At 37.3% G+C, this 21,922-nt stretch overlaps 1 protein-coding gene across 1 annotated transcript; it reads left to right on the plus strand.

Moving 5' to 3' along the window:
• Positions 1–10,924: 10,924 nt before the first annotated feature.
• On the plus strand, positions 10,925–18,980 carry LOC108665546. Its single transcript, XM_018152312.2, has 6 exons — positions 10,925–11,090; positions 12,943–13,000; positions 14,765–14,875; positions 15,171–15,552; positions 15,680–15,799; positions 16,185–18,980. The coding sequence occupies exons 3-6, from the start codon at positions 14,861–14,863 to the stop codon at positions 18,143–18,145; spliced, it is 2,478 nt and encodes an 825-aa protein (XP_018007801.1). The 5' UTR covers positions 10,925–11,090; positions 12,943–13,000; positions 14,765–14,860; the 3' UTR covers positions 18,146–18,980.
• Positions 18,981–21,922: the final 2,942 nt, after the last annotated feature.

Below are 21,922 nucleotides of genomic sequence, written 5' to 3' on the forward strand. Positions count from 1 at the left end.
ACGAATTGATATATTTTTTTCCTGTCAATTTGTCCTTAAAACCAAATAATTTGAAAATTGAATTTAAACGCGTTTTTAATTAAATTAACTAGATTTCAGTAGTACATTTGTACGATAAATGAGCTAAAAACAATGATGTAAACCATGAAATTGATATAATTTAGATTAATTTCAATATCCACGTTGTTTATAGCCAATCAATATACTGTAGCAAAAAAATACCACGAAAATTGTCATCAAGAATAAATCTATGTAATTGAAAAAGGCCACACATGTGATATAGATAGAAAATTCTACCCAATGATGAAGTTTTACTCAAGTCAACCATCACTTTATTGAGCACAGGAAGGAGCTCTCCTGTAAACTTGGAGGTGCAGCTGCATGGCAATATTCTTGAAAAGGCTACCCCCAACCACCTCTCTTGGCTATAGGGCCATCATAGTGGAACAATAGTTAGCCTACATTACAATCCTACAGCCCAGGGTGATAGTTTGCATAATTTTTCATACACTGAAATATGCTGAATTTTGTTGTTGCTCTGCATGAATATTAGAAATTGTGTACAAGTTGCAAAGGGACATGCATTGCTACACCTTTCATGCTATGGATGAGATTCTTTAGAGAATCGTAATAGATTACCAATGTACTATGTCTATGATGACAAGTGTAAATGTCTGTATAACTCTTTTTATTTCAGTACAACAATGTGGTCATTGACACATTGTTGTACTTATTATCACTCCGAGATCACAAGTCGCTATTCCTCCAAATTTCTGCGCCGTCCGATATCAAGTGGCGGTGCTGGTCTCTTTGCGCATCCTATTTGTTGATTATTCGTTCTCTATTTGCGCCTACTTTGTAAATTCAGTGTTTCTCCCTTGTCGCGTATTAATGGCCACTTTTCTATCATGCGTGCTAATATTCATTCGTTTATTGGCCTTTCATTCCTGAATATATTAAATTCATCTGTTGTGATTGCGTTTTAGTCCCCGTGTAGCCTGAATCAAGCTTTGCATTCATAAACCAATAGGGAAGCGTGTTTCAAATAACCTCCGAGGGCTGCGCGCGAGGCCGTGCACGCTCGACCACTTGGAGTCCCTCAGCCCGAAGACGCGCGATGGAAACCGAGTCAGCATCATGCCAGGTCTCGGTCAAGAAGACGACATCCAGAGAGCGCGAGCGGCGGATGTGAAGGAACTCATCAACTTTGTTGTTCAGCGAGCGGATGTTTAGGCTGCCGAACATTAACCGGCGACACGATTGCGCGGAGTGACAATCGACATGGACGCTGCGCAGGTTATGAGGCCTGCGAGCAGACACAGGTCCACGTTCAGCAGCAGAAGGATCAGCCGACGTACAGTCTAGCACAGGTGGCTGCCGTCGTGGCAACGGCCGTCAATTAACAGCGAGGTCTTAAGCGTTGGGTGATTCAACTATAGAGTGACGTTTAGTGGCCGCGGTAACCACATTCTCGATGGAGAACAAATGAATGGCGTGTTTATACAGGGTCAAGGGTAATGCTTATTTGCAGGTAATGATGTTGGTTGAGTGCACCTCACGAGCTGTCGAGTTATACCGATCAGGCCGAGGTTCACGTAAGACGTGAGTTATGTAGTGAAAATGTGCGGTCATTTCTAATTATATCGATTAATTATTAATAAAATTATTCGAGGCATTCGGCGGCTACATTTTGTTGGTAGGGTATGAATAATGTTGACTTAGGATTTTTTCGGCATTATATTTCATGCTCAGCAATCATCTCTTTTCTTTAGCATAGTTACCGCTTAACATCGCGATTATCAATGTTGATCAAAATGAATGACTCATTGATATAAATGTGTTTTAATTAGATTTCCATCATTAAAAAATTTCTATCATCAAATAAAATTTGTTAATTAACTATCAAAATAACAATATGTAACGAATCACTGTAAATTCAAAATTCGTCGACAATCGTTTTGACTAGAGGGTGCGCTCTCGCATTTTAATCTGTAGCTCAGTAGATATTTTCCACACTAGTATTTTGGAGGAACTTTGCTTCCTACTGAAAATAAGTTGAAATCTTGCCAAAGATGCGTAGAAAGGCGCTGCTCGTGGTGTGCTGGAAGTATGATTCCAGATTGAATTGATCACCTTCTCCCAAACGACGACACGATCTGCCGCAGCATTTTAGCACGACATCCTGCACAGGTAATAAGTTGACAATCGTGGAGTTTTCTTAGTTATTGAGATTAATTAATAACGGTAAAAAAATACCCTCAGAATGACATGCGTCACCAAACATGTGTTTCTATTCACTAAACAAAGCAAAAGAAGCATATAAACTGATCAATATACAAGTATTTATTTAACTTATTTCTTTCATTTCAAGTGTATCAGGTTTAAAAAAATGTAACTTTGTAATCAGGTTTAAAAAAATGTCATGTAAAAATGCAACTTTGCCCATGACTGTCTAGAAAAAACCTGTCATTTTAGATTGCCTATATAGCCTTCTATCGGCGCAATATTCTTCTCACTCCGTGCAAATCAGAGGTTCCTTCCCTGGATGATTGAAGAGAATAGCCTTCTTTAGGCGACCCTCAGCGACTCGAATATTAACGTCCCGAGTAGCTGAAAAGTTTTGCCAAAGAATCCTCATGCAGGACATACGGTTACAAGTTGTCTCTACCGACACCAGAATAATCGCATGTCAAGCAGTGAAATGGTTATGCCGATTAATTTTTGCATGCCGTACCAACCTCAGGTCATACATATATGTCTGACCAGTGACAGAAAAATCACTCCTACACGCAAGCAGCAGAATGGGTTCGGCAATGAATGCTCAGAAAATACATAGTATACAAGCTTCCTTTTGGTTATAGCAGTAGACTCACTATCCAATTGTGCCGAGATGAATAGCAGCATTGCAATTTATATATTTTTTGGCATCCGCATGCACGGCCAAATAGCGTTCCGATCCCCGGAGTGAGGTAAAAATTTTGGCGCTTCTGTTGACTTTGTTCGTCGGTGAGAGAGCAGTGCCACTACGTGCCTGCAGTGACGAGTGACAACAGAGAATTTTATGCTCTGTCATTGACGTAATGCTGAAAATAATTCTACGTCCATCAACTTGATACCCAAATGTACTGTACGTATGAGTAAAATGTCGTGGGTATACCGGTATAGTGCCGCAGGCTGGCACCCCTGGCACCCCACAGGTTCGGTGCTCACTGCTCAATGAACCACCGTTATTTTAAAACACTTTATTGCACAAATTACAGTAAAACATTGCACAAGGAACGACTCACTCTCGTGGACTTATTGAGATATCTGCAAATCGGCAATATCTAGTTTCAGCATCAGACAGCATGACGTCTCATTAGAGTAACTAGACCCTTGTTGGTTGCTGTAGGCCTACCTACTGAAGTTTACTTTTCATACTACTCATTCCTAATCTGTAATCTCTATTCTCAATTCTAACTTTCCCTAAAACATCCTTAAAATACTAATTCTAATTAATTACAAATAACAAATTTACATTACCTATATATATATATAATAGAAGCCAACAGACTGAACAGAGAAATACAATTTACAACAAGCCCTTTACAATAATACCATTAATCATTAATGCTGGTTATGCTAGCGACTTTGTCACATTCCGCAGCACTTGTGTCACCGGCCTCTAAAATGAATGATCCATTTTATTAACAAAACTGGGCCATAACTTTCTAGCACAATCAACATGGCTTTTTGATTATTAAGTTACAATTGAACCTCAAAAATCCTTATTCTGATTCGTATTATTACTATTATATGCTGTATGCATATAGTTTTTATGGACCACCAGGACAAGAGCTCCGAGTGCTGGTAGGACAGTCTTGAGAGGATGATATCATGATCCTATCAACCAATCACAGTGTAGAAAGAATGACATCTCAACCAATCACAGATGGGAGTCTGGGAGTGGGAGATGACATGACTCTGCCCACAAGTACCTTTGAGCACTATATGTTAGAATTTTACCATGACCAGCAGTGATTAGGCTTTAGGCACAGTAGTTGCTGACTTGCTGTCTTGCTGAGTGCAGAGTGCCATGGTTGCCACTAGCACTAACCATGGTCTGATGTGACAGTATCATTAGGGTAATCAACAGCATGAAAACCTCTGAAGTCATTTATCTGGAAAAGCCAGTCATTCCACCAGTGGCAGCCAGGGCTGGAGAAGTCCTATTTTTTCTGAAATATTGTGGCTCTAATATCATATAATTTTAGTAGGCATGAAATCTTGCAGATCTTATGTCATAAATTTTTGAATGGTTGAAAAATTGCAGTTTGCACTTTGCAAACATGTTGTTTCATAAAATTTTCAACTATCTCAATCTGCAGTTACAGCACATCAATGACATCATGCTCAAGCACATCACATGAGTTGCCACTGCCCACTAGCAACTTGCATGTCTTTTGACGCCCGACTGTTGGCTGTTGCCTAATTGCAAAAAATCCTACATTTTTCTGAAATATTTTGGCTATTGGCTAATATCATAATTCCCATAGATATGAAATTTCATGCCTCTAGTCTAATGTAATGTGTTTTTGTTTGATTGAAGAAATGTGGTTCACAAAATTTTTAACTTCTGCGGTACTATCACTTAGTTCTATGCTTCTGGCTCCCACAAAAATATCCTGAATAACGTGTCAATCCAAATGGTTTCATTGTAGATCGCATAGTTGCGGTCACATCATTCGTCAGACGGTCAGACTGCATCATCAGTTATCATGTATTCACTTCAGTTGCCTCTAAAGTAAAGCCTAAAGAAGAAAAACGTAAGAAATATAGAGTTATTTTAAAACAAATTTTTCTCCAAATTATTATGACATGCCTGTTTATGTTCTGTAGGTATAAAAAAATACTATTGCCTCAAAAGATCAGTTTTTCTTGAATATTTTTATCATATAGTCTAATTACAATCTGTAATCATGCCGGATTGACTTAATTTGTATAGTCCTTTTATGCATATTGTTATTAAGTATTAATCATGTCCATTTCAACGGAGCGAAGGATGGTGGGAACATAACATATAACCAACATTGACATAAGGGTTTGTACTATTTGCCAAAACCAGTAATTTGTTAGAAGGCACCAATGGCACATTTCAAGCCATGTTGCCTTCTATTCGTCACTTTAGTAATTCTTGTCCAACTGAATTGTGCTCTATGAATAATGAATAAATATTCATAACTGTGCCAAATCTTAGAGCCTGGGTTAATGTGTTAAAAATCTAATCAACTGGATGCAGATGTGTGATGGCATTGCCGCGCATTCATCTTTAACCAACTTGCAGAGCAGGGTGCATTTTTTTACCGGCATGGCACAGATTGATAAAATGACTATATAAATTCCCGTGCTCCTAGTACATCTTCATGACCATGGCACGCACATAGGACTTTGTTGCATTTGTGGCTCATGAATGGCTCTTCATGGCCAGTTTATGGGATTCACAGCTCAAAGAAATGGAATCATGGCTTGCAAATCAATAAAACCATGACTCAAATAAATACAGTCCTGGTTCAGAATATTTTCCTCACTATTCACAGCCTTTTCTCACTATCATTTACACTATTCATTTCCTCACTATTACCATCACTAGATGGTAACTAACTCCTAAGCAGGATGGAATTCTAAAAATTATGGTTTATATATAATTTTTAATCCACCTCCGCCACTTTTTTGATCCAAAAATTTTAGTTTAGATAGAAAGGATAAAAATCGGAAGGATTAAAGTTGCACTTGAAAAAATCAACAATAAAGTTTGCAACACTTTAAGATTTCAATTAGACTAAATAGTAATTCATTAGTAATTTGTCTCCAAGTCAAACACAACAAATTAACATTTATGAATTAATAACAAATCTTACCACCAATAAGATTTGAACATGATGCACACCACAAAAGCTATTTAAGGGGACCATCTCGCCTAAAATTTTCAATATTGGCGTTTTCCGGTTTTTGTGCTCATCTGAAAGCTGGAATTCTGCTCTTTCCAATGGTACCACTGCCATAGCTGTACGCCAATATTTACGTTTATGACGTCTCTTTAAAGGGAAGCGGGTGGGAGAGTTCTTTAACTAATTAGATATAAAGTAATTAGCTGCTGAAATCTTTGAATATAGTTTCTACTTGCGTTGTGCTGCAGTTACATGCTTAGTCTCATCTTAAAGCTGAAATTCTGAGCTTTTCAACGATACCACTGCGATTCTTGTACGTCAATATTGACGCACACGGCCGGGCTTTAAATGGAGGCGGGGGGTGGAGTTCCTTCACTAAATAGACCTAAGAAAATTAGAGCGGCAAGACTACATATATTGGTGTATCTGGCATCTGAGCTCAGTTACCCTCCTAACTTTGTACGTAGAGGTGTGCTACAAGTTGCTGCTAGCATCCTTGAGTGGATTAAGCTACAGAAGCCTGTAGTTTGGTATCCATGCTACATTGAGTGCCTATTTCGAGGCGCACGAAACTTTGTCGCGCCGTCCTGAAAAGTTCAACTTATTGTCACAGAAAACCTATCTCCTCCTACAGTTTTCAAGCTACAGCAATGGAAGATATATCATTCGATTCGTAAGGAATAGCTCTACAAATTGCATGTATAGTTTTTCTGATTTCATTATAGTTTGGATTATATATTGGAAAAAGGGGGAGGGGGGGAGAATTTTTGTTTTTCGTTTCTTTAAATCCCCATCCATCAGGAACAAATTCGAAATTGAAAAAACTGAACACGTGAACGCTCGATATGGTCTTTACGGATCGAATGACATGTGTCTCAACCTTGTAGCATATATACTGTAGGAGGAGATAGATTTCTAAAGTACCCCTTTATTTCTTCGTTTTCTATTAATTTCACGTTTTCTTTCATTTCTTTCGAAAAATTCACACGAACAAAAACAATTTTCTTTTACATTTTACATATGTGTACCGAATTTCAGAATGATCCGCCCAAAGGTATACGATTTATTATTTGCGCGAGACAGTCCCCTTAAAAAAGCAAAATTCTCGTACACGTTTACGCAATGAAAGCAATGCACAACTGACTTTTTTGAGTTACGGTTGGCAATGCCAATGCCAGTAGTATGGCATTGCCACTCAACCATAATATTATGGTATGCAAGTACTGTAGTGTTACAGACTTACAGTATGGTTATGGTATTATCATTTTAACTATAAGTATTACAGGAGTTTTTACAAGTGTATTCATGAGCATATTCTGGAATGGAAGCAACATTTCAATTCTGATATATAAGTGGGATGGGACTAATAGAATACCTACCAACTCCTTTCATGATTTATTGCCATTCAATATGTGATGTATGGATGACAATGCTACCTTTGTCCCTCTGATGCTCATTTTTACTGGCTGCAGCTGTAGAATTAACCCTTTCATGGGTAAGTTACCATATATGATCACTTGAAATCTTGTCACAAAAAGCATCACCACGGCTTCCTGTTTGTTTTTGAGGCATCCTTATAATGCCTCAGTCAATCACTAATTATCTGACCATCATTCTATCTATAGCATCACCAGCTGCAAAGTCCACAAATTGAAATATGAGCATTTAAATGAAGGTTTTGACTTGGACAATGGAACTGATGCTCTTTCCGCATTTTCTTCAAAAGGTGGAAGTATAAATATATATATTTATTTATTTTGGCAACTTGATTAAATTTAATTAAATTAAATTTTTATGTTTCTAATTTTTCATTTGCATAAACTGAATTTTAATTATAAAGAAAAATTTTGTGTACTGATCGCATTTATTGAATTCCTCAAGTGCGATTTAAACCTTCAATAGGCAAAATTTGCAAAAATTCATAGAAATAAATACCTATATTGTATAATACTTCTTACTTTCTTGAAATGGTTTCTGAAATTTTAATTTCTGGATATTTCAATGCTTGCCTGCTAAAGGGTTAAATTAAATTTTTAAAATATTGATTAAAATTTTTAATAGAAAATTTTAAATTAAAATTTTAATTAAAATTTTTGAATTGAAAATTAGATTTTATTAAATTGAGTTAAATTATTTGATACACCGCATTGTACATGCATACAAAATGCTTAATTATTTATTTAATGCAATAATTGCCGCTTCTAAACAACAAACATTTTATAAAAGACATGAGAAGTTTGAAAACTTGCAATGGGAGATGAATGATTTTGATGAATGGTTCTTTCAATTCTGAATGATTTCATCATTCAGGATCTGAAGTGAAGTTATTTAGACAATATTGACAAAATAAGGCAAAAACAATGTTTGTTTAAATGTGTTTAAATTTTGAAACAACTTTCCATCATTTAAACCTCAGTGTGGAATGTGGCTCAAATCTATTTATTGTGAAATCAAACTTAACATTACCAAAACAAGGTGTGCAACACCGTCTTTGCAATTGCATCTTGTCATATGTTAAAAAGACAGCATGATGTGCCATACACTGTGAAATATTTGCAGTTTTCCCATCATTTTTTGTGGTTTTGAAAACTTTTCTAATATTGGTGATACTGCGAAAATTTTCTGCAAAGGTTGACATACCATAATTTTTTTATTTTAGAAAATTCATTGCAAAAATTTGTCAGACATGGATAAATGACTAGTGAATGTAATCAAGTAGGGCGTTGCCAACCTGGTATAGAATTGCAAACCACACATGATATTGGAAGCGTGGCAGTTTATGACTACCTGTAGCTCAGTGTATCAATTGTCACTGGAAGTTGTTGTGTGGAAGTTGTAACGTGGTAGGTTTTTGATCCATTTTCTTATATAGACATAAGAATATATTACCTATCCAGAATTCCACACATGAATCATGAGTGTATGATTTTGAGACCATGCTGGCTTTCTGAGTTCTCAGCTTCTTGCTTCTCCCCTTCTCTTCATGAGAAAAGGTAGTACTAGTAGGAAGAAGGTGCACAAGCTAGCAAAAATGTAAAAATTAGGTAAATAAATCCAGTACTGGGCCCATTGTTTCAAAAAAGTTAAGAGATTGTAAGTTCATCAGCCAATCATTGATGGCACTTCAAGCAAAATCCACCAATCATAGACAAGAAAATAGAGCGTAAGTACTTACGTTCACTTAGCAAATTTTGAAAGTATGGCCCCGGGTTTGTTACTTAATCTGATTTATGTTGAATTTTATTTTGCATGACCTTCTGTCTTATTTTGTAAATTATTTAGGTGCTATTTATTCATTTTTTGTTTTAAATTCTGGCCAATTTTAATGAATTCCTATGCAAGTGTTATTATATTTGCTGTGTTCATCAGTTAACTTGCCTCACTGGAAATTTCTCATCCCTTACTGATGGGTGCAGAAAGTGGGTGAATATCTGAATATCTTTGGTGATACATCAGCAGCAACATTTTTACCTTCAAAAGATCTTTCCAACATATTTCGATTGAAATTATTGTATTTTTGATATTCGCACATCTCGGGCAACCTTAAATGCTGAACATAAGGTACACCAGTGGCGTGCTTCATTTTTAAAATTTCCTGTTTCTGATTGGATGGAAAGCATGATCCGAAATTTGGCAATTTCAGTTTTAATGCAATTTTCCACTGCAATACCTGGGGTGCTGAAGATACAGAGCTGTGGTGGTGCAGTGATGAGAGACTCTGTCTCGCACCCAGCTCCCGGGTTCGAGCCCCACTGAGGACAAGTTCATCAGGGAAGCTCACCTCATGGTCATCTCAGCCATTCATCCAACTCTGGTTGATAAATGAGTACCTGGCTTGTCCAGGGTGTTGTGTAATGCAATAAAATGGTTCTGGCAGGTCAGCAAGCCAGTGATGTTTGTAGAACTACCAGTGGCACCGAGTGCCCGGAAAAACTGACCTATCACCGCCTCTCCCTAGTCACCAATACCAGGATGGGCAATTACAAGAACTAGATACACTCATATAAGGTGGTGTTGTAAAAAATTGATGAAAATTATGTTTGCAACCCATCTTGAAGAGTGCTGGTGATGCAGTGACGCATCTTGGAGACTGCCAGAATTGTGGTGATCCAAAAATTGGCAATGCATTCAGCAAACCCTGCACCTTGGCTTCCAGACATACTAAATTTTCATGCATGCACAGAATTGGGCTACAGCATACATGAATACATTTTGGAAAAAATATATATATCTTAGTATGAAATTGATAAATTCTCCCAAAATTTACTTTCTTTCACAGAACTGAACAGTTGCTTCATGCATTGTGCCAATGTTCTGGTGCCTGTATGAGTGATGCAACTTACAATACAGCCCATAGTGGCAAGGCACAGATTCTTTAGACTCTTCCTCTAGCTCATTTTTCAGTCCTGCAAGATGACTAGTAGAATATCATGGAAGCCAACATAGTTAAATTCTACAAAATGGATGGTAATATAGTTCCCCCTAAAGTCACTGACAGTTCCTCCTTGGCTGTGCATTTAACTCTACCAGGGAGAACAGAGAACCTCTTTGCTTTTACAACAGTCATGTTAGCACTGCATACTCTTGGATAATATAACAATTTGAATGGAATTTACTACATGTACATCAAAAAATTTATAGCTCAGACAACACATTACCTACTCAGAAGTCAAGTACCGGTACTGATCCTGGAGTCACACATCTCAATTACAACATTCAGAAACTGATATTTCAGCTAAAAGAACACAGAATAACCGCCTCTACCTTTTACCACAAATTCTGCAAAGCAGTAAATCATCTTCACCCACTAAATTCACCATTTTGCTCATTTTTTCCAAATCAGACCTCATAAATCCATTTAGATCAGGGTTCAGCTCATTGTTTACATATCACCGTAGATAATGCTAGCTTGCTGATAAAGACAGCTTGTGTCAATGCTTGCAGATAAATGACGATTGATTTTAATTTCAGTTTTTTTATGGAGCTGTGTGTGTTTATCCAGTTTTAGAATATATGAATAAATAAAAATGAGTGTTTTTTGATAAAGCTACATTTTCTAATAACTGGGAACCAAAACATATGAATGCATAAATATTAATTCATTTAATCAATGACCTGAATTGCAAATTTTTTGTAGAGAGACAAAGAAACACATCTGAAAAAGTAAGTATAATTTTAGTGTAAAAACTTGAATTGGCAGTTTTACTGGTTAAAAAATGAATAGAAACATTGCTAAAAAATATGTTGATTTAATATTGGAACAGACTATAAAAAGATAGAAGTTGCAATTAAAAATTTATTAATAGCACAGAAATGTTTCATTTTAAAAATATACAAATGAGTGGCCATCATTTTGTTTTTATTGGTTTCAACAATGCCCAAAGATCAAACATAAGATCATCATAGATGTTGCAAAATCAACTCAATCAATAGTTCTCCAAGTTTACTTGTACAATCAAATATAAAACAATGAATTTGTAGATAAAATTAGAATAAGAACTGAACTTAGAACTGAACTCTTGACTTCCACATTCGAAACAAATTTGCAGGCTTTATTTATTATTGAATGTAATAGTTATTGGATCATCTTTTTTATATGTCAGTTATTGATTAGCAGCAAATATAGATTGGATTTTATAACAAAGAATAAACCAAGAGTTTTGCTAAACAGGTGGTGAAGTTTTGATTAACAAACATACCCAAGTTGTTTTTATTAATTAAATGATTATATATATATGTCTTACAGATAAATCTTAAATATTGCATGGAGTACCAATAGGCTATTGAGTTATTAAAATTCTTCAGTATAGTTTTTGTGATTTCAATGTACAACCACCTGAAGCCTTAAAAAGCATCCATGATGTCTCAGCTTACTCACAGTTAGACATGCAATCAATTTTTAAAAGCTTTTTGTAACATCTCCAAAGCAGTTATCATTTTTACTGGGAATAAATGATTTGTAGGTGAAGTCTAATTTCTATGCCTTATTTGGTAATTGATACTCTCCTGAGTGAGTTAAAATTAAATAAAGCCAGCATCGTGTGATGATTCTGAGTTGAATATTACTAGTAATCAGTACTTCTCTGTGAAATAATTAATTGTGTTGTCAATTGTTTGAAAACTAATACCTTACTAATTATGGCAGTGTACCTCGACCAACAGGGTGTTTTTCTATGAAACAAACTGAACACAGGCAGAGTGCCACCATTTCCTTTTTGATTGTAGGTGCTTTTTTGCTTGTTCGCAGTTATTTTTACTTATAAACAAGCTTCAGTTTAACACGTTGACTCCAAAGTGGTACATATGCATACCACGAAATGTACCTATTTCTCCAAGAAGTAGTGGTACATAATTCAGGTTGCCTAAAATCAGCCAAATCCGAGAACAAAAAAAGGCCTAAAAAGGCCCATAACTCAATATATACTAGTTTATTTGTAGGTTCTGCGATGAAAATTCCATTTATTTTATTTTTTCAGTATTCAAAATTTAATTAGGAAGTACCCCTATCATAAATTTTAGCCGGCCAATGCAACTGAGAAAAACTAAATCACGGAATTTGTCCGGAAAAAATGACCGTCTGGCAACCCTGTCTAAAAACAGTACAAAAAATGAAATAATGGTACAAGATGAAGCAATTGGAGTCAAAGTGTTAACCTGGACCCAGCATAATATAAGATGGGTGTATAAAAGAATGTCATGTTGAGATGCAGAAAATCTCTAATGATGCGGTCAAGAGGGGCTGGTGGCCTGGGCTGAACCTTCTGCAAAAGCCTTCTGTTTGCAAAGTCAAGACTAGTGGCAAGCATAACATTTAGGGCTGCACCAATTTTTTAATGAAGTGTGATGAAGTTTAAAGAAAAATATTCCTTATTTTATGAAATAGAGTGTTTGAAGTTACCAACAGTAAATTCCACCTAATTTATGGAACACACTGAATTATTTTTTAACTCTTGTCATTGTGCTGCTATCTTTAATTAGTATCATGTCAATCCAAATTGCTTCTTTCTATCTGCAGAGACAAGAGACAGAGCTCATCTCTTCTCTCAGAGGTGATTCAAGTTAAGACAAAGCATGTAAGTGAAGATAACATATTTTCAAAAGATTTAACCTATGAAATGCAAGTGATATAGTTGCCAGATACCTGTTATCATTGATTATCTAATATTGGCTTCTAAATATTTATGAATATTGTTTATATCTTCATTCATGGCAAGACTAAAGGCAGAAAGGTCAGGTTCATGAACATTAATGAGATTTCCTTTTGAGAATGGTTTATACTAAACAATTCTCTATTGATTGGCTATATATACACTAGTAGACAAAATAAGAGGCTAGACAAAATAAGGAAAATGCCCGAGAAATCTGCAAAATATATTTTAGTATGGTGTAGGTCCACCTTTTTTGGCAATTACAGCCTCAGTTCTACAAGGTATTAAATTTATACAAATTGTTGGTTGTTTCCAAATGAATTTTAACGCATTCTTCAGTTGAAACTCCCTCCTGCTCTTTTAAAGATAATGGCTATGGGAATTGACTTCTGACTGGCATCTCTGTCATTGACTGTAAATGCTCAATAATATTCAGGTCTGGTGATTGTGGTGGCCAAATAAGATGCTCAACTTCATTAGAATGTTGATCATGCCATTTTTTAACAATTCAAGCTGCATGTATCTTTGCATTATCATCTTAAAAGATGGCGTTACTATCCGGAAACATTGCTTGAACTATTGCATGAACTTGGTCCTCCAAAAGTCCTAAATAGTCACAGCTGTTGATTCTTCCATAAAAAGAAATCATTGGTCTGCTGTATTTTCAAGAAATAGCACCTCAGATTATCGCAGATCCCTTGCCATGTTTTACAATTGGGAGGAGGCGGTCAGGATGAGATGACTTTTGGCTGTCTCCAACATAAACTTGACCAGAGGTTGGGAATGAAGGTAAACAATGATTTGTCATAGATAATCACATTTTTCCACTGCTCAAGGGCCTAATTCTGGAGGCTTTTGCACCACTCTTAATGCTTTGAAGCATTTGTATTTCAAACCAGGGGTTATGTAATTGTAGCTCTTCCAGATCTGTGCAGCTTTTGGCAGACAGTCTTTATAGAAACTGGGCTCTGTAGTTGTACATTGCTGTATGCAGTAATTTAAACAACTGTGGTTTTCTCACTGTCCCTCACAGTTCGATTTAGGCATCAATAGTCTCTCTCAGACAACTTTGATTTATGGCCAGACCTGTGCTTTACTGAGGAAGTTTTTCCTTCTCTTTCAAAAGCAGTCTTTACTTTTGAGACAGTATCTTTAGAAACATCAAGCATTTGGGAAGTTTCTGTCACACTAGCACCTGCCATATGGGCACCAACAATTTGGCCTCTTTGAAAGTCAGAGAGGCTTGCCATTTATATAGGTGAGGTTATAGTGACAAAAATTTACTAAAAATATCTGCATAAATAAAATATCAATTAGCAGCAACAATAAAATGTAGAAATGTGTTACGTTTTCATTGTTTATTGCAATATCAATCTATCTATATCTATCTATCAATCATCTATCTATCTATCAATCAATCTATATATCTATCTTATCTATAAATTACAATATCAAAATTTCAGATGTTACTCATACTGTGTCCAACCCATGTATCTACAAATAGAGTACAATTAATTTCATTTTATTATGCAAAACTGGTTATACATATTTGCCCTGACTAATACGGTTCTATGTACACTATCATCATTGAAATAGTCCTATTTTCATGTGAGAATTGAAAATGCATTCATAATATGTCCTTGTAACAATTTGTTAATAAATTCTGTTCTTGGCTGTTACCTCTGCCAGCAAACTCCACCTCTGTCATCTTGTGGGTCAGGCAAGGTGGAAGCTAAAGCCAAGGCTGCCGGTGGCTGCCAACGTTCCTCACAGAACGGTGCTGCTATGTCTGGGGAACAGGTTGGTTGTGATGGTGTTGTTCTGCAATAGATTTTCAGGCCAGTTTGTCAGTTGTAATTGTGTTAAGCTCATTACGTTTTTTACTTGCATTGGTCACTGATTCAAGCTTGGTAATGATTTCATTGTTAATAATTAATTGAGTAATAGACAGATTTATGAAGGCTACATTGAATCCTAATGAAATTGGTGTGACTTTGTCCCTGTCAGTTAACTTTGCCCTACCTTGCATTTGCTTCCTGGGCCTCCATGGTGATACTTGATTTTTCTAAGACTCTTTTCTACTCATGGCAAACAGGCAAGGAAAGAGACCCAAGATAAGCAGGTAGAGTCAAAGCCCACGTTGCCCTTATCACTAGAAGCTGGTACATTGAGGCAAGACTTGAATTCTCATCATGAACAGCATGGCAAAGGCACAAAGGCTGAAAGAAGAAGAATGAAAAGGAAAATGCAGAGGATGAGAAGGAAGGGGTGCATACAGCGAGAGGATAATAATGAATCTGAAGTTAGAAAAGCAGAGGAAGAGACAATGAGCATGGATTTAGGTGAACCTTCAGTGCTGCATGTTACGACAGAGAACGAGATGGAGCCGTGCAGTAAAGTGACTCCAAGAGGAAGGAAGAGGCTGAGGACATTGAGTAATGACTGTGTGACCCAAGTTGTCACCACCCCTATGAGTGGTAATTACCAGTACAGGCATTTCATACATGTCATCTATTATCATTTAAAATTGTCTAATTACTGCAATAAAATCATTCTCTCTTCTTGTGCATGGCTTTCAACATTTGCCTTCATTGCTCTCCACAGAAAAGTCGAGCTGTGAGCAAGAGGAGCAGCAGGCGGAGGAGGCGGGCAGTGGCGATGAGGTTCTCAGCAACACCGAGCAGCTGCTGCACATGAACAGGAAGAGGCTCCGATGTCAGGCTGGTGAGTTATCATTCGAACTATAATTAATTAACATTAGGGTATTAATTAACTTGATTAGATCATATATTACCCGTGATGATTTGGCTGCTGTGACTCAACACTATTGGTGAACATTCATTCCTTGCGTCTGAAGCGGTCATTTGTTTTGTTGACAGAACCCGATTCATCTAATACAGCAGAGTCGTAATAGTACAACAAATGAAGTAATAGTACGAGATGAAGCAATCGCAGTCAAAGTGTTAATTAATTTGATATGATATACTATCCGTTATGATTCGACCGCTGCGGTTCAAAAAAATTACTAAACACTAACTGATTCCTTCTTTGTGGCTATGAAACGAGCATTTGTTTTTATTGACAGAACGTTATTTATCTGATACAACAGAGTCAAGTGGCGGTGAGTATAAAGAGAATATCGATCCTAAGGATGAAAACGTGAGCAGGGATTCAGCCAAAGACCATCCCTACCAACTGAGACGTCATCGGGCAGTGCGAGGAAACGAGAATATTAAGCAGCCTAATGGAACAGTCTCAAGAGTCAGACAGGCTCCTAATCCGTATTCCTACAAATATCTTGCGATGAATGAGACGGTGACACAGCGTTATGTAGCTCTTTGTGAAGTGTGCAGCAAGCCATACCGGTCGCGCAAGCTGGCGAGACACTTGAGAGATACCCACAAGAAGGATAACGCGACCGCTAAGGTCTTAGTGCAAAAAGCCCTGCAACACAAACGACTTGTACTGCTAACCGCGACTCCCATCAATGGCCGATCAATAGGCAAGTTTGTGCCGGAAGATGTTGTCGAAGAAATGAGACGCGATATGATGCGCGGCAGCAGCTCTGAATTCAATATGAAGCAACAAAAACAAAAGTCAAGGGACCAAAAAAGTCTTCGACATCAATCACCACAGCCTTTTCTCGCGGTAAACAACAAGCAAACCGATCGGCTCGCGAGAAGAAAGGGAAAAGCGTTGGCCTCGCAAGTGGCTACCTCAAACAACTTGGCACAACTCAAAGAATCATTTCCAAAACTCAACGAGGTCTTGAACAACTTTCATGTATACCTGTTGCAAATTGCCAAGACAGCAAAAGGAAGGGAGTCGGCGAACAGGTCATTGAATGACATTCAGACAATAGTTTGGGACCATCTATCAGACACGGACAAGAGACATGGGAAACACATGGATATCCCTCAAGTCCTGCGAGTGCTGAACCAATTTTTGACTTCACACCGTCTGAAAAGTGCAGGAATCGCCACACCCGATACCTCGAAGAGGACCTTGATATCGGTCGCGATCTTTGTCTATCATATCCACCGTCTGGAGCTGATGAGCTATGCAAAGTATGACCGAAAACCTTACGTACATTCTGAAGAGCTCGTTCCACTTCCACTTCAGGCGGCAAGTAAGCTCCATAATTCGCCCGCAATCGCGTCATGGCTGGCTAAGGTGAGGCAAGTAGCCCTGCTAAATAAAGAAGGCTTTGCTATTCCAGCACAACTGCTTGCTGTTGCACCCTCGAGAAGCAATGCAATGAATCTAGGAAACATTTTAATGACGATGATCGGAATCGAAACTGGTAGTCATTCCCTGGCGTTAACGACATTCAACATGGAATCCTTCCGGAAACCCCAAGCAATAACTAAAGAAGCCATCTGGTACAAAATCACCGGAGAAAAAATATGGTGCTACATCCTGGTGAGCAAGAATTATGCCCGATTACTCCAGACATACGTGCATCTTTACCGGCCGTGGCTCACTCAGGACAAAGAAAATGCTGCTCCGGTGTTTGTTTCCCCCAGCTCCTCAACTACAGAGGCACAAGCTCTCTTACCTTCAACCGCCGACCAAATAGCCAGCAATGTTATCTGCAATATTGCCAAAATTCCAGGATGCACCGGATTCACTTTCCTGAAGTTCCGCTTGACCATCATAACGTACTCCCAGTGCTGTCCACATCTTACTGATGTTCAAAAGAATGATATAATGGATGATTTAGGGCACTTTCCAAGTACTGTGGACAAACATTTAACAACCGCGAAACTCATAGCAACGACAGAAGAAGTATCAAAATTCATCCAGGGTCTTCTCAAAGAAACGGACCTGCTTGGAAATAAAATCTCGAGATTCGTAGCATCGGCTGGCGAAGTATCAGAATCCATCCAGGGTCTTCTCGAAGACTTTGACCAGCTTGAAAATCAGATCTCTGCCTCCGCAGTAAATTCAGTAGAATTATCAGAAATAATCCTGAGCTGTATTCAAACCGCCGAAGATGCAGCGACGAACCATGGCGCTGGCGAACTGTTCGCTTGGAGGATGATAAGGAGGATGAGGAACGAACGATGAATAATTCTCTGTTGATGCTGAGGAGAGTAGTTTTATGTTGAATAGTAGTCAAAGAAATAAACTGTCGAAGAAATATCCCTACAAAACCAACAGTCGCCTCAAAAACACCACTGTCTCGATTATCTGGCGAATCATCAAATTCTACCCTCTCACTAGACACGCCACAACCACCACAGCAACACCTGCTGATGGCCTGAGTTGTTTCATTAAGCTCTCAAAATTGCAAACTTGGCTGACCAAAAATTACTGAATGAAGAACTGTCATGTACTTCGAAAAAGCTGTCATTTTATATGATGACATCAAGAACATCAAAGAGAATCTTGAGGAGCGACGTAGACGCCAGTTGAAAGAGGATGACTGCTTCCTACTAGCTAGACTGCTAGAGTATGTATAAATGTATACTCTTAGTATATAAAGATTCCTAATTTCTCAATTGTCATCAACCAATAAATAATTGTGTTTGGTAATGATTATATACGTTTAGTATGTATAGAGGCTGAATTTCATAAGTGCTAAGGTAGTGACTCGCTGCAACGAGGATGCTGTGGAAAGTGCCAAAGTATAAAATTACTTACAAGGAAGCAGAAAGAAAAAGGCTGTAGAAATGAAGATTTTTATTATATTTCCACGGAAATGAGATTAATATTTCCAATTTATATAAGCTTCTGTGTTTATGGTCTTGTTTTCAATGGAAATTTTGAAATTTTTTTTGCAATTGTTCAGTTGTGTGAACTCAACAGTCCATTGTACTCTGAAGTTTGACTAATGTATTCTGATTGATTATAGTTTAGTTGTAAAGTATAGTGCAGTTCTCGTTTTGAATGGAAATGTTTGGGAAAAAAATTTCCTGCAATCGTTTAGTTGTGTGTAGTCAACATCTCTCTTTATTGTCAAGTTTGATGTATGGATATACTTTGATTTTTAATAGTTAGTAGTAGGTACGGTTCTTGTTTTGAATGGAAATTTTTCTTACTATTGTTTAGTTGTGTGTACTCAATATCTCTGTATCGTCAAGTTAGGTGAATATTTTCTTTATTTGTTTGATAAATATTTTTTGATGGATTAATGAATATTTATTTTTTGTTTAATGAATATGTTCTGTTTCATTAATGATTGTATTCTATTTCATCAAGTAAACATTTAATTTGCCAATCCTATCAATTCCCATATCTCAAAACAGTATAGGATGCTGAAGAAATAATAACAACAGTATATATATATATATATAGCTTGATAATAACAGTGTAGCATAACACTACACGCAACATAGCATAACATATAAGAGTATAGCAAGCTGATTATAAAATATTCATGAAAAATAATCATTCGTAACAGCTGGCAGCTGTGGCAAACTACTTTATTTAGAATAGAAGTGTCGGCACTGAAGAAATAGGCCCATGGCCTGTTGCCGATTCTTGAACTTTTCGTGACTTGATTCACAAGGGATCCGGCCTTTGGAACCCGATCTTTCCATAGCTGACGATTGATTGAGATAGCTGCTAGACTTATTGCCTGGTCCGTAATTTGCTAGGATATTTAAGACTGAACATATGCTCCTGCATAGCTTCATCTAGTCTGTTCTTGAAGATGTTCATACTCGGAGCGTCAACGATGCTATCAGGGAGGCTGTTCCACATGTCGGTGACTCGAAGCGAGAAGAAATGTTGTCGCATGGATGTGTTACAACGCAGTTTTTTTAGTTTAAAGCCATGGCCCCTGGTGTTCATTCTAAAAGTTCATCAAAAAATCAATAGTGTATGAGAATTTTTATTAAAACAAGTCTCGCTCTTTGATTGTGATGTGAATTGATAAAAGTAAAGTTTAAAATTCATCCAGCTATAATTTCCTGATGAACGCCAGGGTTGCTTGTTACAATAATCGTCGAAAATGGCATTTGTACCGAAAATTCAGGTGATAAAAGTTATGTTCCGTCAACTTAGATGAATTATAATCAAAATCGATGAAAGGAATTAGAACTTGGTTTGACATGAAATTGTTTCGAAATCTATTGAAATTGTGACTAACATAAATGCAATTTAGAAATGTAATCATTTTCGTTCAATATTATATTATTTTTATGATTTTATATTATATTATTATATTATTTTATTTTTAAAATATTATTTTTTAGAAACGAAAAATAAATATCCCTCACAGTCTATGGTGAACGATGGTTTTTCACCAATTCACACTAATCTTTAAAACTTGCGCAAAGTTACTCTTTATCAATCTTATCTGCCCTAATTCTCAGCATATCAGACGGCAGCAAGTTGGTCTTGTAAACAGCTACTGGCCGTCTCTCCACTTCCCCTGAAGTAGCCAGTAACCTTCAACACGTGGCCAGTTGCCCGATTATTAGTGGCGGTTAGTACTGGCCACTTATAGTGGCTAGTACTGGCCACTTATAGTGGCTAGTACTGGCCACTTATAGTGGCTAGTACCTGTCTCTTATACACATCTAGATGTGTATAAGAGACAGGGCTCGCAATTAGTGCATACAGATTGTAACCTTGGAATACAGGAACATTGGAACAGATATAGTGAAACGCATGTTTGCACAGGATAGCATAATCTCCACTTTTATACAAGTGAAAATGAAAACCTGGATATAAGTTTTATTTATAATTTTCTTGTTTGTTAATGCAAAAAAATATTTCATTGCCACGGGAGTATCACAAACACTCGTGGATAAAAAAACACTATTAAGTCTCCTTTTAATATATACTTAATCTATCCGTACTCTGCACATACAGAAATGCATATGGCCAGAACACACATTAATCATAAAATCATTAATTCTACATATGGTCGGCAACGACTTATGGGGGCACTTAGGAGAATTTATACTGTGTTTTCTACTAATTCAAAACGTAGTCACAAAACCATACGTCTTCAAGTTAAACACATCAAGTTAAGTTGCTACGTACGCCGGGTGAATATGATACGTACAGCAGGTTGAGCCATGGTTGAACTATATAAGGTTGACTCACGAGGAATTCAGTCTTTCAGTTCAGCTTTCTTGTTACGTCTCTGAGATCGAGAAACGTAAACAAACCCGTCATTCCCATGACGGATTGGTTGACTGGTTTGATCGCATTTCGGTGATTGGTTAATGCCAGTGACGTCACTGAAATCAGTGACGTCACTGGAGAACAACGAACTACATCCGCTAAAACTAGCTTCTCATAGGTCAACCTTATACTAGTTCAACCATGAGGTTGACCTGCCTCGTACGCCAGGTTGAGCTATTACGTACACCAGGTTAAGCTGCTAGCAAGATTTCAGCGACAAAATACGACCCAAAAAACGAGGACCCAGTATCGTCAACAAATGCGTTGGCCGTGAGCGCAGCAAGACGACAGCCGCTCGATTAAACGGGTTGGTAATAAGCTCGCTCCCGGCCATCTGGCGGTTGAGTAGGATTATACCGCCTTGTTTTAGGGGTATAATAACAGCCGCCATATGAGTGGGGTATGTTGTGTTTCAACATAAAAATACCAAACTAAAGGAATTAATCCATAAGCAGTAAAAGTCAGAAGAAATTGATAATGATGCACAAACGAGACTTGTTCTGGAAATGCACCACATACAAAGAAGTAATCACTTATCTTTAAACTTACGACATCACCATTTTAGAGCTAGTTAAGCATCAATTAATATTATTCGCTAAAATCCGCCAACAGGAACCTAAAACAAATGCTTACACAAAAGAGATGTGAAATTCACTGAACTGAAGCCATCACGAGTTTTCTAGATGAGCTTTTCTTTTCTCTCTC

Source organism: Hyalella azteca, unplaced genomic scaffold (genome assembly GCF_000764305.2).
Source record: "Hyalella azteca isolate HAZT.00-mixed unplaced genomic scaffold, Hazt_2.0.2 contig12389, whole genome shotgun sequence".
Taxonomy (NCBI): domain Eukaryota; kingdom Metazoa; phylum Arthropoda; class Malacostraca; order Amphipoda; family Hyalellidae; genus Hyalella; species Hyalella azteca.

Bases quoted from the DNA above. Each gene is read 5' to 3' on its own strand.
- LOC108665546 (XM_018152312.2), top strand. The intron at 15,553-15,679 runs GTAATTACCAGT...TGCTCTCCACAG, and splicing joins TGTCACCACCCCTATGAGTG to AAAAGTCGAGCTGTGAGCAA. The intron at 15,800-16,184 runs GTGAGTTATCAT...CTGATACAACAG, and splicing joins GAGGCTCCGATGTCAGGCTG to AGTCAAGTGGCGGTGAGTAT.